The sequence below is a fragment of the Pristis pectinata genome, chromosome 23, assembly GCF_009764475.1.
Source record: "Pristis pectinata isolate sPriPec2 chromosome 23, sPriPec2.1.pri, whole genome shotgun sequence".
Taxonomy (NCBI): domain Eukaryota; kingdom Metazoa; phylum Chordata; class Chondrichthyes; order Rhinopristiformes; family Pristidae; genus Pristis; species Pristis pectinata.
This window is the reverse complement of record NC_067427.1, coordinates 5,663,081-5,681,995: the sequence shown is the minus strand read 5'-3', so window position 1 is coordinate 5,681,995 and position 18,915 is coordinate 5,663,081. Positions and strand designations below refer to the sequence as shown.

Genomic DNA, 18,915 nt, shown 5'->3' with positions numbered 1-18,915 from the left:
AGATTTGGTCTTTGTGTTGAATAAAGGACACAAGCATTCATTATATTGCACATATTTTCTGGGAATTGCATTGGAATTTAAGTAATTAGAGACCTCTATTAGGGATCTGGGATCAGTGTAAACAGGTCAATGGTGTCCACAGATTAAAGAACTGTTAATAAGCATTACAGCATTCAGACTCAGAATATTAAATTCAATGTCAAGTTAATATAGAAAATAAAATAGTGAAGAGGAGAAAAGATTTGGTTAAGAGAGAGAATTACATCTATAAATGTAAATATCCAATAGTTAAGATCTGAAGGAATGAGACTCCACTTTATTACTTCATACAAAACCATACTTTAGAAAAATAAAGGGTCCAGTTTCATTACTGGGACTTTCTAAAGGTTTGACGATGATTGTATTGTTAAGGGAGTTTAAAAAGCAAACAGTTTAGTAAAGTGGAAGCACATCTGAAATAAGTATATATTAAAAGTACCGTCCTCCACCAGATCAGATAGAAGGCAAGCTCATTGGTGATCTTTTCTTTCTTCTACTGACTGCAAATAACTGATTCTGTTGTGATACTTAACAAGAATTTTGGACCACTATTGCTCTATTATGCCCTCCCTTTTTGTAGTTCCGTACGGCCAATGGATATTATAAATCACAATGTGGTCTAAATGTCTTTGATGTTTATTGATTATTTCATCATCAGTTGATATCCTTATTCCAATTCTCCAATACCTACTTCAAAAGAACTTAAACTTGTTAGAAATAACAACTTCCTTCAAGAATCCCTAAAGCTTTTCAATGTGTCCCACTGTCAGTTTATGGTCCCTCACCCTTTGGGCCAGGTAACATAACATAACAGTTGTGGATAAGTTTTTCTTTTTTTAAACTTCTTAATTTTCCATTCTCCCATCTTGTACTCATGACATTATATTCTTTCTGTGCCATGTACTTTAACTGCTATGGGAGGGAAAACATGCATTTTAACTTTTGACAGGAAAGAATGTTTTATATCGTCTTTCTTGGTGCTGGGATATTGTGCAAAGATCTCTTATTAATTGTTTAAAAGCTTCAAGCTTCATGAGTCTGTGTGTTAAAACTAACAATTAGCCAATCCCTTTCCATTATTTCTAATTTCCATTTTAACACTCTTTTTATGGTGTAAATTCCTATGCTTCAATTGAAAGTGTTTTACTACATTATTCCCAAGTAAGCATTGCTATCTTCACTTCGAGTGAGAGAGAGAAACAGATCCTTCAGCCCAACAAGTCTACCTCAATCATCAACCACCCATTTACACTAATCCTACATTAATCCCAGATTTTTTTAATTCTCCCCATCAACTCCCCCCCAGATTCTACCACTTGCTGACGTACCGGGGGCAATTTATAGCGGCCAATTAACCTACCAACCCACACATCTTTGGGATGTGGGAGAAAACCAGAGTACTCAGAGGAAACTCGTGCAATGCAGTCACAGAGTGTGGTGCAAGCTCCACACACACACACCACCGGAGATCAGGTTTGAACCTGGGTCTCTGGTGCGGTTAGGCAGCAGCTCTTGTAGCTGCACCACTGTGCCTCTCCTTCACTCAATGTGCTATAATGTGACCACAGCTGCTGATTATATCACGTCCTCAACCTAATCTTAACCCATGATTACCAAAGCATTGTAATGGAATTTTCTAATATCACCAGAACAACTCAAAAATTGTACACTCCAGCATTTGGACACAGCAAAGAAATTTGAAGGATTTTGCTTTGACATTCAAAATATTACTTTATTGGTATTAGTTTATTAATGTTACTTGTACCAAGGTACAGTGAAAAACTTGTCTTGCAAACTGATCATACAGGTCAATTCGTTACACAGTGCATTGAGTTAGTACAGTTTAAAAGCCTCAGAGGAAGGCCATTTGGCCCATGGAGTCTATATTTGCAAAGCCTATTGTGTTCTAACTCTGTGTTGTTCTTCTGTGAATGATGTATTCAATTTCATGGCATATTTCTAATCATAAATGTATGTACGGCAACTATAGTTTGTAAATCAGGTAATATCATTACAGCTATTACATCACCAGCGACCCGGGTTCAATTCCAGCCGCTGTCTGTAAGGAGTTTGTACATTCTCCCCGTGTCTGCATGGGTTTCCTCCGGGTGCTCCGGTTTCCTCCCACATCCCAAAGACGCATGGGTTAGGAAGTTGTGGGCATGCCTATGTCGGCGCTGGAAGCGTGGCGACACTTGTGGGCTACCCCCAGAACACTCTACGCAAAAGATGCATTTCACTGTGTTTCGATGTACATGTGACTAATAAGGTTACCTTATCTTAAAGAGGTTGATGATTGGATCTGAATGGGTAGTAAGACTTTTTCAGATTATTTATTAGTCTTGCTGGAACTTGTGTATCTTCCATGTTTTGATCCCATTTTTCCAAGTGCGATTTATTTAAAAAAATTAATAATTTTAATTAAAATTTTATGAAAAAAAATATTTCTTCATTTGTATTTAGATACCTTCTCATTATTTAAATGTGGGCTTTTAATCCTCCAGCATTTTTCAGTTTCGTGCATAAAACTGGTCACTGACCTAAAATTAGTGCTAGTGGTACCTAATTTAAAATTTAAATCTAAGCCATGGTGTCTGAGAACAAGTTTATTGTGGCTTTGCAAGAATTTAATTGTGTGCAGAGCTATACTCCGTTATTTTAATTTAAAATTTAATACCATGTATCACCCATGATAGGATTGTTTGTAGTTTTCTACATTGTTTGGTTAAAAATAAATTGAATGGTGTCATTCAGTCCTTAAATCTTAAAGTGCTGTTCAGAAAATAGAAGGAACAAATGTACTCTGGTCTTGTCTGAAATCAACTTTTGATTACATTAAGGAAGGTTATTATATAGTGATTTTTATGCACTTTGTAACTGCTGTTTCAAAGATTTATGTCTAAATGTAAATGGCCATGGTGTTTTGTTTAACTTTTATTCATTCACTAAATATGGGTATCACTGACAAGGCTAGTATTTATGGTCCATTCCCAATTACGCTTAAACTAAATAACTTGATAGACTGCTGTAGAAGGGCAATTAAGGGTCAAAACACATTTACTGTGGTTTTGCAATCACAAAAGCTGGTGCTGCTCACGATTTCAGATATCTATCTCCTTTTACAACAATTTAGTATTTTGTAGTTACTGTAACTGATCCTAGCTTCTTAATCCAGAATTTAATTCACCTAAAATGAATTTAAAATACTTCAGCCACCACAGTGGAATTTAAACACATCTCCATATCTTTAGTCCATTCCTTTAGTAATTAGTTTGGTAATGTAGGCACTTTGCATCTTTCTAATCTTGGCACATTTGGACGATTCATTGCACATTCCATATATTTTGTTAGCTGTGAGACAGTATTTGAAGCTCCTCTGGTCCTTGACTGTTGTCATAATGTTTCTATTGCAAGTGCAAAAATGACAAAAATTCTTCCTTAAATTTTCCTAAATCTTTGATAAATTTTCAGAATTAAGGTGCAAAATGTCAAAGGCTTGCAGGAGAAATATTTTTCTTTTCATCACTCATGTACATGTTGAGCACTGGAGGGTGAAGCACAGTGAGACAAGATGCAGAGTAAAAACTCTAACGTTTCTCAACCACAGCTTTAAAAGAAGGACTCACCATATGTGTCAGTGTAAATTTTCTATTTAGCATCCAACTTTGTGGTAGTTTCCCCTTTTAATACTGACTTGTGGATCATTTGTCCTTTGTTCTGCAAATTTGTTCAAGTCTCCAAAATGTTTGCTCCATGTCGGACATTTAAGGTCCAGTTGGGGGAAGACACTGAACCATTACATTTAATTACATATGAAATGTTAGTCCAAGCACTGTGTGCCAACTCACTGTGCCATCTAGTGCACTACTGAATTACTGCAGTCCTTCCGGTGAGATATTCCCACAGTGTTGTTGGGTAAGCAGATTCCAGGATTTAACCCCAGTGAAATTAGGGGCTGTTGATTATATTTCCAGCTCAGAATGCTGTCTGGGTCAGGAAGGAAATTACAGTGCGCAGGTGTTCCCATTGCTTGGTGTAGTTGTTCTACGGTGTTCACGCTGTCAAAGTAGCCTTGGTGGGTAACTGCAGCAGTAGTTTTAGATCGTGATTAATTGTAGTTGGAAATGCACAATAGCATGGAGTCATCTACAAGAGATCTGTGACAATAGAGCAAAAAGTTAGTGTTTCTTCTCAACTGCTCAGATTGCAGAATCCTTTATAGGAAACAAAACCATGAAATGTAACATTATTTTCTTCACTGTAAATAGCAAAGTGAGGGACAGAAGGATGGAATTAAGAGAGTTAACAGTCTAGGTTTAAAAACAATTTCTTTAACTTCCCCACAATAATTAATAATCAAAAAGAATGAGGTTCTGTGTTTGTTTAAAAATTGCGAGAGATTCTACAGTGGTAATTAACTTTTACTAGTACATACCCAGCTTTGCTGTTTTGTGTACTCAAATGCTGAGTTTCTGGATAAGAGGTCAGTGGACCAAACCTTGTTGTTACTTTTAAACCTGGGTCATAATTTTACTTCAGTCGACTCCCAAAATTGGTTAGGCTTTTGCATATTATGAGTTTATTTCATTTACTGATTACACTATCTCTTCGATATCAATGTAGGATTTATTAGTCAAAGTTTTCTGGGAACTGCAGAGATGAGGTTTAGCTCCTCCTTCAATAATTGTACCTTCTGTTTTGTGAATATACAGTACCTTTAATGTAATTCTGCAGAGAATTCACAGGCACCTTTCAAACAAAAGCAGATGCAGGAATGATGACCAAAAGTTGGCTCAAAGTTTCTTAGAAAAGAAGAGGAAGATGGAGGTATTTAGGGAGGGGATTTCAGAGCTTAAATCTCAACAGTCAATGATGATTAAATCCAAGTACCAAATGTATGTGGATGTGGCCGACACATGTTTAAGAGGGAGGCTGTTTCGAGGCAGAGGTTATGTTGGAGCAATAGAGCTTCATTGCAAGAACAGTGGGAGGGGGAAAAGCAGATGTGCACAGGCAGTTGTGCTGACTCTGGCAACTTACCACTTGGAGAAATGATTAGCGAGGCTCTGTAAAAGATGGGCACCTCAAGGAATAAAAGCCCTTGCACATTACAGTGCAGCTCAATTAGGTTACGGAGATGGTACTGAGCACTGGTGCATTTCTTGTGTTGCTTAAGAATAAAAAAATGTCATCCTGTTGCTTTTCTATAAAGCGTGCTGATATTGATTGCCTCTATCTTTTTCATAAGCCATTATTCCATCATTTCACCTATTTCATGTTCAGCTTTTGCTCCTGCTGTGTTCTTGTCTACGTCATACATTTTACCATTTACTGAATTTCCATCGTTTGTATGCTGTTAAACAGAACATGGCACACAGTACAATATAACAGGGCTTTAAACAAAAGCACTGCAAAACAGTTAAAAGATGCCATTTCCAGAAGAGAATAAAAACATTTCCAGGGAATGAAGAAGAAAATGCAGCCTATTTCAGAAAGAAAAAGAGGAAAAACTAAGCTTAAGTGGGGTTGTGAAGTAGAATTTTGACCCACATTAGGGGGGGAGAACAGAGAATGATGCATAAAAGGTCAAATAAAATTTTAAATCATTCTGATTTGGGAACTTCATAAGTGTGAAAGTTTTGAGTATTGAACATACTGCTTTATAACCATGCTGTAGGACATCACTTATTAGTCATGGTGTTAATTGAGAAACTACAAATACTAAATATGAAGAGCTCAAATAAATTGCTGTTATTTTATAACACTATATCCTTGCTAGTCAAATGTGCTGACCATTGCTGCCCAGTGCAATTTCATAAGGATATTCAGGTATTCGTGTTGAAGTTTCTGATTTCCCTTTTGTGTTTCAGAATTTTATCAACTTGTTTGGTCAGCCTTTAGTTTGCCTACTTTCGCCAACAGCGTATCCCAAAGGTTTACAAGGTATGAATGCATTTAAACGCTGTTTAAAACGCAACTTAATTACTATGCCATTTAGCTATTGCACATGGTTACTAATGCAGAGCAGTACCTACCTTTCTCAGTTGCCATTATTTTCCCACAGTATCTTAAGAAATTTGTGGCTCACAAATAGTGTATACCATTTTACTATTTGCTATTGGTAGTATGATCCAATTAACCCTGTAGTGAAATAGAAATTTGAGGTTTGTAATTTCCTGAGTTTATGTAGGATGGTGAAGAGGTGGGAAAGATGTTGCTCAGTGGGCTTCAACAAACCACCAGTGTTTTCCCAATCAATGGGGTTTGTGATTATCAGATGTGCACTACCTGACACGGTTACTTTGTAAATAAATAAATGTTGAAATACATATTTGGGGAACTTATTTGGCAACTAGACAATTATAGTAAAGTCAAGTAAACTGGGAAAACAGAATGAAACTGTGTCTTAGTCACATTATAAGCACTGAAAGTGATGGATTCATTTTTAATTTTCATGGTCATGGTAGTGTTAAGAATTCATGATGGAAAAATTCTTCCCTAAATTTTGCACCTCTTTTTGCAGATCAAACTCAACGAGGCAGTCTTTTCACCCTCTTCCTGTATAATCCTTTGATGGCGTTTCTCTTTATGTGCCGACTCACAAGTATGAGAAAGGGATTGTGGGATAAATGTCAGGAATACCTTCTTAAGATTTATAGAGACATAGCTCACCTGCTGACTAAGTCACGGACTGTGGGTAAGTTACAATCTGATATTTTATGATCAAATGAATTCATGATCAAATAAAGTAATTATTTCCAGTAATAAGACTCACAAGACAAAGGAGCAGAAGTAGGCTGTTCAGCCCATCGAGTCTGCTCCATGAGCTAAACTAGAACTATTCCTACCTAGCCCCCATTTCTAACCTTATCCCCATATCCCTTGATGACTTTGACTAATTAGGATACCTATCAATCTCCTCCTTAAACGCCCCCAATGATTGGGCCTCCACAGCTGTACGTGGCAAAGGATTCCATAATTTCGCTATAGGCTGGTGAAAGAAATTTCTCCTCATTTTGTTTTAAACGGGTACCTTCTAATTCTAAAGACTGTGCCCTCTAGTCCTGGACTCACCCACCAAGGGAAACAGCTTAGCCTTATCTACTCTGTCCAGTCCTTTCAACATTTGAAATGTTTCTGTGAGGTCCCCTCTCATTCTTCTGCACTCCAGTGAGTACAGTCCAAGAGCTGACAAACGCTCATCGTATGTAAACCCTTTCATTCCGGAATCATCCTCGTAAATCTTTTCTGAACCCTCTCCAGCATCAGTACATCCTTCCTAAGATATGGGGCCCAAAACTGCACACATTATTCCAAATGAGGCCTCACCAGTGCCCCATAAAGCCTCATCAACACTTCCTTACTTTGTACGTTATACTCTCAAAATGAACGCCAACATAGCATTCGCTTTTTTTTCCAACCGCCAATCTGACCTGGTGGTTAACCTTTAGGGTGTCCTACACGAGGACCCCCAAGTCCCTTTGCACTTCTGTACTTTGAATTTCTCCCCATCTAGATAATAATCTTGGCCGTTTATTTCTTTTCCAAAGTGTACAACGGCACATTTCTCAACATTGAATCTCATCTGCCATTTCCTTTCCCATACTCCTAAACTATCTAGGTCTCTCTGCAACCTTCCTGTTTCTTCAATACTCCCCTACTCCTCCACCTATCTTGGTGTCGTCTGCAAACTTAGCCACAAAACCATTTACTCCATAATCTAAATCATTGATGTAGCAATGTTAAAAGAAGCGGCCCCAACACCGACCCCTGCAGAACACCCACTGGCAACCAGCAGCCAACCAGAACAGGATCCCTTTATTCCCACCCTTTGCTTTCTGCCTAGCAGCCAATGCTCCACCCATTCTAATATCCTACCTGTAATTCCATGACCTCTCATCTTATTAATCAGCCTCTTGTGCGGCACCTTGTCGAAGGCCTTTTGAAAGTCTAAATACACAACATCCACAGCCTCTCCCTTATCCACCCTACCTGTGATTTCTTCAAAAAAACTCCAATAGGGTTGGTCAGGCAGGATCTTCCCTTCATGAAACCATGCTGGCTTGGACCTATCTTGCCTTGCCACCTATCTTGCGCTTGCACCTCTAGATATTCCATAACCTCATCCTTGAGGATCGATTCCAATAACTTTCCAACCACCGATGTCAGACTAATAGGTCGTAATTTCCCTTTATGCTGCTCCCACCTTTCTTATACAGCGGAACTACATTTGCGACCCTCCAGTCCTCTGGAACCATGCCGGAATCTATTGATTACCTGGAAAATTGTCACCAATTGCCTCCACTATCTCTAAAGCCACCTCCTTCAGAACCCGAGGGTGCACTTCATCTGGTCCGGGAGACTTATCTGTCTTTAGTGCATTTAGCTTCTCGAGCACCTTCTCTCTAGTAATCTTGACTGAACTCAGTTCTATCCCGAGACCCCTGACTATCAGGTATATTGCTGATGTCCTCCACAGTGAAGACCGATGCAAAATACTCATTTAGTTCCTCTACCATATCTTTGTTATCCATTACGATCTCTTCCACACCATTTTCAATTGGTCCTATATCAACCCGTGTCTCTTTTACTCTTCATATATTTAACAAAACTCTTAGTATCCTTTTGAATGTTATCTGCCAACTTCCTTTCATAATTCATCTTTTCTTTCCTAATGACCTTCTTAGTTTCTTTGTGTTTTTAAAAGTTTCCTAGTCTTCTGTTTTCCCAGTAATTTTTGCTTCCTTGTATGCCCTCCCTTTTGCTTTTATTTTAGCTTTCACCTCTCTCGTTATCCACATTTGTGCCATTTTTCTATTCATAACCTTTTTTCTTGAAATATATCTATCCTGCATTTTCCTTATTTCTTGTAGAAATTCCATCCATTTCTGCTCTGCCGTCCCTCCAACTAGCTTACTTTTCCAATCAATTTGGGCCAGTTCCTCTCTGATGCCACTGTAACTTCCTTTGTTCCACTGAAATATTGATGCACCTGCTATCAGCTTCCCTTTTTCAAAATTTGAAACTGAACTCAATTATATTGTGACTCGATGGTATAATACAGCTTTCCACCTGACCTGAATACAGCAATTAATTAAAAAGCCTGTACTTTTCTTCCCAAAATTAGACAGGTATTTGAAACGTGTCCATTGGTGCTTGTACCATTTTGATACATTGATGAGCCATTTTCTGTACAGGAAACATAAATTTGGGGTTCTTTGAACTGAGGGAAATTTCATTCCTTTCCCAACAACTCCCAATGATACACAGTTATTGCATTTAGAATTTGTCCTTCAGATGTAGCTGAAGTTGGTAAACTATTCTTATTCCCTACCTGCAGCTGTTCTAAGGTGTGGTGATTGGCTGTCTTCATGGACTCTCTTCTTGCGAGATATCTGGGAGGTTTACTTGCTCATTCCAGGGTTCAGGGGGTGATGGGTATGTGGGAAGCAGACACATTTAACTTGGCAATGAAATGAATCATTTACTCTCGGTACTGATAGCCCAAATTAACTTCTGCATGGTTTTGTTTCTCTTGGGCATTGAATTCTACTTTAGTTCCAGAGTGGGAACTTGTACATGACAGAATCTGATTTTTCTGTTGATAAGTATAATGCGTGCATTTCTCATGGGCTGTTTACTCAGGGCCATTCAGCCCTTGGAGTATATGCTGGCTCCTTGCTTTCCTATCACTCCCATTCGCCAACTTACTTTCTTGTAACCTATTATTCCCATGTGGCCATCAGTTTGGATTTGATTGTTCTACCACCAACCTACTGGTACTTTACAGTAGTCAGTTAACCTAGCGCCAAAAGTCAGGAATGAACTCTGATTGCCAGAACTATGAGACAGCAATACCACCTGCTGCTGTACTGTGCCACTGTAAAGCTTTAGCATTTTCATCACTACAATGCTCAATAACATTTCAGAATAAATAATAATTTACTTCACACATTTTAAGAGTAGGTTGGGTAATGCTTATGTAGGCTATTAAAACTGATGGACCCCATGCAACACACAGCACGCTGGAGGATCTCAGCGGGGCAAGCAGCATTTGTGGAGGGAAACGGACTGGCAACTTTTTGATCTGGACTCAGATCTCAAGTCCGTTTCCCTCCGTAGATGCTGCCCGACTCAGCGTTTTGTGTGTTTGCTCCAGATTCCAGCATCTTCAGTCTCTCAGCTCTCCTGATTAGATCCCATGATGTATTTTGCATACCCTGAATCAAGATTTTGCCATTGATTACTGGTGGAAAGTACCCTTGTTCCAAAAATACACCCATCTTCGAACTCTGACACAAAGTGCTGGAAACAAACAGCACATCAGGTAGTGTCTGTAAAGAATGCAATTGTTTCAGGGATAACCCCTCAAAAGGATTAAGTTGTAGGAAGTTGAACTACTGCTGTGCAGATGGTGGACTATGGTGTGCAGTTCTGGTCACCACACTACAGGAAGGATGCGATTATGCTGGAGAGGGTGCAGAGGAGATTCACCAGGACGTTGCCTGGATTGGAGCTTTTCAGTTGTAAGAAGAGACTGGATGCACTGGAGTGGATGAAGCTGAGGGGTGACCTGAGAGATGTACAGAATTATGAGGGGGATAAATAAGGTAGAGAGTAAGAATCGTTTTCCCTTGGTTGGGTATCTAAAACAAGGTGGTATAAGTGCAAGAGATAGAGGGTTTGGAAGGGATCTGAAAGGGAATTTTATGCAGAGTGGTTGGAATGTGGATTGAGCTGTCTGAGGAGGTGGAGGAGGCAGATACTTTCACAACATCTAAGCAGCATCTAGGCACTTGAATTGCCAAGGCATCGAAGACTATAGACCTTAAGCAGGTACATGTGGCTGCAAGTACAATGGTCAGCAGGGACATGATGGGCCAAAGGGCCAGTTTTTGTGCTGTATGATTCTTTGACTCTAACTTCGTGCTTGGTGGTATTTTAAGTTTTATTTCCTTACAGAAGCTAATTTAATAAGTTCACTGAGCATTCAAACTGGGTTAAACATCTGTGCTGCAATTCTATTTAATTTGACAAATTACATTGACACTACAAGTGGTTAAGTGGTCAGTGGTCAGTTTTTTGTGGTAAATTATCAAAAAAAAGACACTTTCACTGAGCTAAGTACAAGTGTCGTACGCCAGAGCTCTCATACAACATTAAACCACCTTTTTACATTTGAAATGATAAAAAAAAGCAAAGGCTGTCTCATATTCTCCATAATGACTACACAATGAATGCTGTCCTGTGTTACAGTGTCTTAACTCTCTTGTCACATCACCATGTTTTTCCCACGAGACTGAGATTACAATTGTTTAAACGTTGGACTCAAAGGATTTTGGATTGTAAAATGAAGCCTTTTTCATGACTACAAAAATTAATCAGAGGGGATAAAAATGCAACAAGCCTTCAACAAATCTCATCATTGCATGGTTGCATTAAACACTCAAAATAAGTTGTAGTCTAGTCCTGTTAGCATCTCCTATCAGGTATTGGTTAGTGGTGCTGAGGTAAAAACATCAGCCATGATCTTGTTTAATGGTGGGAGCAGGAATAAAAGGCCCAAATGGCTACTACCTACTTGTGTTTTTTTATGTTCTTGTATTCACAACCTTGAATGCTGACTGAACATCACAAATTACCTGTTCAGAACAATTTCCATTCTTTTGTTTCCAATTGCAGATCAAGCATTTCTTCAGTTTTTTGGTGATGATTTCTTCGACTACTTTTGACCCGCTTTGTTCTCTGCTCTGCAACCATGAGACTGCACAAAAATGTTTAGGGTAAGATTTTTTTTCTTTAATTTTGACTTCAGGAATACAACAACAATTGATTGTTGAAACTGAGTCAGGTATAGCTTCTATAAAATATATGCTGTCCCATTAATTTGAGAGTTTCTCACTCATGAGAACAGGGATAGCTCTGATATTTTCTGTGATCAGGGATTCTGCCAACATTCACTATAAAATGTTATTATTCACAGTGTTACTGACAACACCAATATTTAATACTATCTCTAATTGCCCTTGAAGTGCTGGTGAGCTGCTTTGAATTGCTGCATTTGTTGAAACCATGCATTTAGACAGAGTTCCAGTGTATCTGTTTGAGGGAGATGACCGCAGGGGGACTCCTGCACTACCTTCCTGCTACTGCTCTACCTGTTGGTCACCCATTCCCCATCTTTCCCTAGGCCTTTAAACTGCGATGTGACCAACTCACTAAACGTGCTACCCACAACATTCTCAGCATTGCAGATGCTCCAAAGCGAATCCATGCGCAGCTTGAGTGCTGTCATGCGGTCTCTCAGGAGCTGCAGCTGGACACACTTCCTGCACACATAGTCATCAGGGACACTGACAGCCTCCGAGTTCCCACATTGCGCAGAGGAGCATGACACGGGTCTGAGCTCACCTGCCATGACTAAAAAGCTTTGAGGGAAAATAAAGAGACAGAAAAAAAAGAATAAGTACCTACCCTCACTTTCCCTTAGTGTTGCTCACCCTCCTCACTGAAGCCTGGAATTCACCAAAACCCACACTTAGACAACCAGCAGCACTTTGACTAGACAACAGCCCTTTTCAAAATGGCAGCTCCAAAATGGCCACTCCAAAATGGCCACCTCACGACCCTAACCTCTTTTTATTAGCTGCTGATAATTAGCCAATCACCTATTAACTAACTGATTTAACTAACTAACTAACCTATTAATTAGCTGATTTACCTCTTAAATTCCTGCAAGTGAAAGTCACAAGCAAGGAGATGCACTTCTTTTCGATTCTCCTGCTCTAAGTCACCAACTTCTTAGCCGCCACCTCTTGAGCCAAAGCCTCAGCTCTCCTCTCTAATGCTGGCCCACCCACACAACGGCTGCTCCAAAATGGCCACTCTGCTTGACCCTTGCTTCTTTTATTGGCTGCTGTTAACCAGCCAATCAACTGTTAACACCTTGCAAATGTGCCTCTTCTAGACTCCGGCAAGATAAAACTCCCAAGCACAAGCACGGAGACTCACCTCTTTTCAAATCTCCTCCTCCAAAACATGGGCAGTAAGAGGAAGGCTCAAAGGAAGTATTTGCAAATAGAGTAGACATCAGAGGCTGAGGAATAAAGGGTTGATAAAGGAGGACGTGGGCTACTGGCTAGACCTTCTACTGAGAGGTTCCCACCCTCGATGTCCTTTCACCCTCTAAATGCTGGCACCCTGCATCATCAACAGTTCCTGCAGTAAGGAAGTGGAAGCATTGGTTTAGGCTTTGAGATGCTGAAATCAATGTTAGTCAGTCTGTCTGATAGAAAAATACAATGCTGTTCCTCAAACATGATTGACATTCATTGCAACGAAATAAAGGGTGGGAGGTTAGATAGGCATTTGGTGGACATTCAAAACGAGTTACTTACACAGATGAATCTTTCTCACCATGATGGAACTGCTTCACACCAAGTTTTTATTTCCACTCTGTCTTGTCAGCATCAATCTATCTCCACTGTACACATTGCTGGCATATTGATCTTGAGAATGTATGTAGTGCTTCTGATCATTTGCACGTGAGCCATATCTTTACTTGCTGCAGCCTTCCTTGCCAATGTTGCTCAAGATGTTAGATCCTTGTGCCTTTACCCATGTTACTTTTCTTCAGTTTTACCTCTGTGTTGATTGTATTAAAACTTGATAATTTTATCAAGCCTTGTATCCTATTTTGCACTCTGGATTTAGTTATTCACTTGCATTTCTCCTTTTGTTTGAATCCTTTAGTTATGAAATTGAGTCTTGTATTAATTAACTTGAAACCATCTGCCTCAGATATGTCACAGTATGGGGAGCTCAAAGGGAAACATTAAGTTTGATTCTTTGCACAGCTATTTACTCTCCTGCTTTTGTTTCCCTCATCAATTGAAAGGAAACTCGAAATTACCCAGAAACGTACCCACAGTTGCAGAAAGAAGACAGTGTGGAGAACCCTGTTCTTCAGAATCACATTCTGGAACTGGCTTCCATTTTGGACGTTCGAAATCTTTTCCTGGAAAAGACCACTGATGAATACTAGAAAATTGAGAAAATTAATGGTTTACTTTGAAGCCAATGCTTCTGAAGAAGACTGTTTTCTTTGTGTTTATGTGTAGGATAACTGAAGCACTTCATTTTCAAACATCAGTCTCTTTGGTCAAAAAAATTTCTCAGACTCTTGTATCTGCAGAATGATGTTGTTTCAGTAGTTGACGCTTGTTCCATAGTCAGAGTGTAGTAACAGTGTTGTGAATAAAACATTAACACAGCAGGACACAAGTATAAAGATGATTTATAAACAAGTAGCTAAAAGGGCATTTACAACAAAAAGCAATAGAAGCTTTTTGACTCATTCTATGTAACAGTGAAACACCCAGATGTTAAGGGTGTCATTTTAAGAGTTTTATAAATTATCTCTTGGCAGCAAATATGTATAAAAATATATCTATATATAATATGAATAATTGCCCGTGACATTGTGTTCCATTTTGTGTATTCTAGTTAATCATGTGTACTAGTTTTGGTCTTATAGTTCATCCCTTTGATAGTTTTTGATATAATTATGAGGATCCAGCACACCTACTGTATTTTACTGCAATTTGATACAACATGGCCTGGAACACTGAGTGGTGACAGTGCACTGAGACTATTGAGCATGCTCTGTTGATGTGAGTGAACCACAGCTACCAGGAGACATTCAAGACAGAATCCTGAAGATTAAGGTAGGTTTGTGTCTGTATCCAGATTTTCTTTCTTAATGGAATTGCTACTAAAACCTGTAGCATGATACCTGATATCTTACAATGTGGTCTGATTTAGTTCACTTATTTTCAGGTTAGTATGTGCGCATACAAAATAATTGTTTACTTTTGCAGCTAAGTATCATTTTAAGAAAATAAAAGATAAACTTAACTTAAATATTCCCCATGTGTTTCCTCTTTGAAAGAGAAACAGTTTTAGTTGTAAAATTACTAGCAGCTATAATTTAATGTTGTGCCCCAGAAAAACATGTAGAAATTAGAAGCTGAAAAGTGTGTTGTGTTCTCAACACAATAACCATAAGTGTTCACACAGTTTATGGTTATTAGTATTGTGCTGCATAACGCACTTTTCTTTTAGCCATATGACGCTGCTACATTTTTATACGTAGATACTTGAAATAAGCAAGGTTTTTTTGTGTAAATGCTTTGATATTCATATCTTTGCCAAATATACTTTGTATTTTCATTATGTAAAGGAAGTAAGTTTTTCGTGTGATAGGTTTTGATTTGGCTATGACAAATAATGAGACTATTAAAGATGCTTTTTATGCTTGTGGCCACATTTTTTTGCATCATGTTAATTCATCATTCATTTACTTATTGTTATCTTCTGTTTAGAAGCAACTTTTGACTTGTGTGAAATTTCTCTGATATAAAGATTTAGTGACTATCAAATCATCATGTAGATCTGGTTTAATATGTTATTGGTCTGATATTCTGTCACTTGAATTTGTCTTGTTAAAGTCTAAATGTGTTTTGGCTAAAATATTTTAAAATAAGTAAAACAAAAGGCAGCTTAATTAGAATTCTTACTGGCCAAATAACACGAGGACATTGTAGTATTGACAATGCTTTCTGCTTCCAAAGTTCTAAAAGTGGCCAATAATTAATATGTAAAATAACTGCAACAAGAAAGTTGTTTTAAGTTTTTTCCAATGAAGATTTTTTTGTGAATCATGTTGTATTTACTTGGTGCAGCCTGACTCCTGAGCTGCACCTTCTCGACATGTGCATGTATTTGATTCAAATGTGATCTTTTGCTACTATCTTGAAGCAAAAAAAAATGCAAGATGAAAGCAGAGTTCTATACTTTTAGTTATATTTAAAGATAAACAGATGGCACACACTGGAGAAAATGTTCTCACTGTCCGCATATTATGTGTCTTGTGAGTAAAGTAGTTTAACTGTTGTATATTTTTGTTTCTATTGTGTGTTTGTAATAAATGTGTATTATTCGATGCTCTATCAATGAGACACAATAAAAAGGAATCCTAAAGCTGTGTTAATTCTTTATATGTTAAAGAATATTCCTGTGCACATTATCGATGATGTTGGGATTCAATATTAAAAAGAGAATGCAGTCTTAAGATCCTTATATTACTGGCATGACTAAAATGAACAGTTTTATTCTGGCAATATATTTGGATTAAAACTTGTGACCTTATTTAAACAATTTGTTAAACAAGCTGTAGTATTGGAGCTTCCACTGACTCTCATGATCGAGTCACTCAGTGTGCTGACCACTGTGAAGGTAAAAAGTTAGTCCAACTATAATGTTTTTTTTTGGGTGGAAAAGTTTATTCCCCTTTTTAATTTGCAACTACTTAACAATAGTTTTATATTTTACAGAAACTACCCTTGTGGATTTTTTAGTCATTCTACTTTCTCTGGACATTGTGACATATCTGTTGTGGCACTGCAACAATCTGCTTACTCATGACCATATTTCTTGCCATTTACTTCCTCAACCCCTTGAAAAAATTACTCAGTTCCTCAACCAAGTTTCCTCAGCTCAAGGGCAACCTAGGAACGTCCCCCTTATTTTTTATTTGACAAGAATAAAAATCTAGCCTTACAACCTTGTACGTTGGTGGGATTTCTGCACTGTTGGAAGTACCAACTTGCAGATGAGATATTAAAGTAGAGAGGTCTCCTGAGTGCCTGGTCAACCAACAACACAAACACAGATCATCTAGCCGTTATCACATCACGAAAAACAACAATTTCACGACATATGTCAGTGATAATAAACTTGATTCTGATCACTGTTTGTGGGAGTGTGTTGTATGGCAACTGGCTGCTATATTTCCTATTTTGCAACAATAACTGTGTTGAAATTGGCTTTTAAGTGCTTTGTGATGTCCAAAGGTCATGAAAGGAGCTGTATACTTATAGGATTTTGTGAATTTGCATGACCTTGCTCCCACCCCAAAGGATTATCCCATGTTTAATTCAGGAATAATTGATCATTGAGGAGCTGGAGAGTGATTTTTGACAATTAGACACAAAGCTGCTTAATCATAATTGTAATCTTCTTGTAATTCAGCTAAGCAGATTTACTTTCTCAGAAATCCTTCTAAACAATTTGAAGGACAACATGGAATTGAGGATCTCTGTAATGCAGCTGACTGGCTGATCACTCTGCCATCCAAACTAAAACCAAAGTCTGCTTTGGCTGTTGTATGGCAGAACCCCCTCACGTTCTTGACTGGTATACTCTCTTGGTCTGCTACTCCAACACACCATTGGCATTTTGCCCTCTCAGTGCAAGAACATTTTAATGAAATTAATTAATGCACATTTTGGCATATTAGCAACAGAAAAAAACAGAAAACAGTCAAGATTTTAATTTCTTTCAATCAAATCCACTATCGCAGGGAGCACTGTTAACATCATGAATGCATGGCTTTTTTTTAAGCTTATAGAAAGTAAATTTTATTTCATTATAGGAATGAAGCCCTCCTTCCTCACATTATCCCCTTCTCTTCCAAGTGCTGGCAGTTTCTTGCACTCATCACATGGATGAACATCTTACCAATGGGTTAAGAAATATTTATATCTGAATGTTGGAAGTTACCAAACTTAATTGCTAGGGAAAGTGTGATTTACAACTGTAGAGAAATGGTTATTAATAAGCAATGTGCCACCCTTTTTCTTTAAAGTGAAGGCTTTGATCTGTTATTGGGAACCTTATCACTGACAAAGAATGTGGAGTCATTAGACCGTGTTAACTTGAGCTGGATGAATCATAGAAATCATTTGGGAAACTGAGGAGGTGGTAGGAGTTACCGGGAGGCAGTCACACCTAGAGTGCAGAATGCAGGTAGCTGGGTGACCATCAGCAGAGGGGAAGGGAATAGACAGTCAGTGCGGGGTGCCCCAGTGGCCATTCCCCTCAATAACAAGTATATTGTTTTGGATACTGTTGAGGGGAAACGACCTACCAGGGGAAAGCCACAGCGGCCAGATCTCTGGCACTGAGTCTGACTCTGAGGCACAGAAGGGAAGGGGGAAGAAGAGGACTGCGGTAGTGATAGGGGATTCATTGGTTAGGGGAACAGATAGGAGATTCTGTGCCAAGGTCAGAGGTGTCTCGGATCAAATCCACAGCATTCTTAAGGGGGAGAGAGAGCAGCCAGAAGTCGTGGTACACACTGGTACCAACGACATAGGTAGGAAAAGGGATGAGATCCTGAAGAGGGAATATAGGGAGTTAGTAATGAAGCCGAAAAGCAGGATCTCAAGGGTGGCAATCTCTGGATTGCTGCCTGTGCCACGTGCCAATGAGGGTAAGAATAGGAAGATATGGCAGATGAATGCATGGCTGAAGAGTTGGTGAAGGGGGCAGGGTTTCAGATTTGTGGATCACTGGGATCTGGGGAAAGTATAACCTGTACAAAAGGGACAGGTTACACCTGAACTCAAGAGGGACCGATGTCCTAGCGGGCAGGTTTGCTGGAGCTGTTGGAGAGGGTTTAAACTAGGTTGGCAGGGGGATGGAAACCAGAGTATTAGTTAGATGATGGAGCAGTTGGTGTAAAGGTAGATGCATTATGTGGAGAGACTGTGAGGAGGGATAGACAGTGGATAGGTCATAAATGCAGTCAGTTGGATGGGTTGAAATGTTTACTTTGATGCGAGAAGTATTAAGAATAAGGGTGATGAATTTGGAGCACGAATCAGTACGTGGAGTTACGATGTTGTGGCCATTACAGAGACATGGCTGTTGCAAGGAGGGCAGGATTGGATGCTTGATGTTCCGGGGTTTAGATGTTTCAAAAGGGACAGGGAAGGAGGTAAAAAGGGGGGGGGGCAGTGGCATTGCTAGTCA

General features: G+C 38.9%; 1 protein-coding gene across 1 annotated transcript in view; it reads left to right on the top strand.

Moving 5' to 3' along the window:
• Positions 1-16,074, top strand: part of scai (suppressor of cancer cell invasion) — a 95,264-nt gene extending 79,190 nt beyond the window's left edge. The window contains 5 exon segments of the mRNA XM_052036997.1: positions 5,910-5,982; positions 6,563-6,736; positions 11,722-11,748; positions 11,751-11,815; positions 13,937-16,074. Of these exon segments, the coding sequence (XP_051892957.1) occupies positions 5,910-5,982; positions 6,563-6,736; positions 11,722-11,748; positions 11,751-11,815; positions 13,937-14,083 (486 nt within the window). The 3' untranslated portion in view covers positions 14,084-16,074.
• The last annotated feature ends 2,841 nt before the right edge of the window (positions 16,075-18,915 follow it).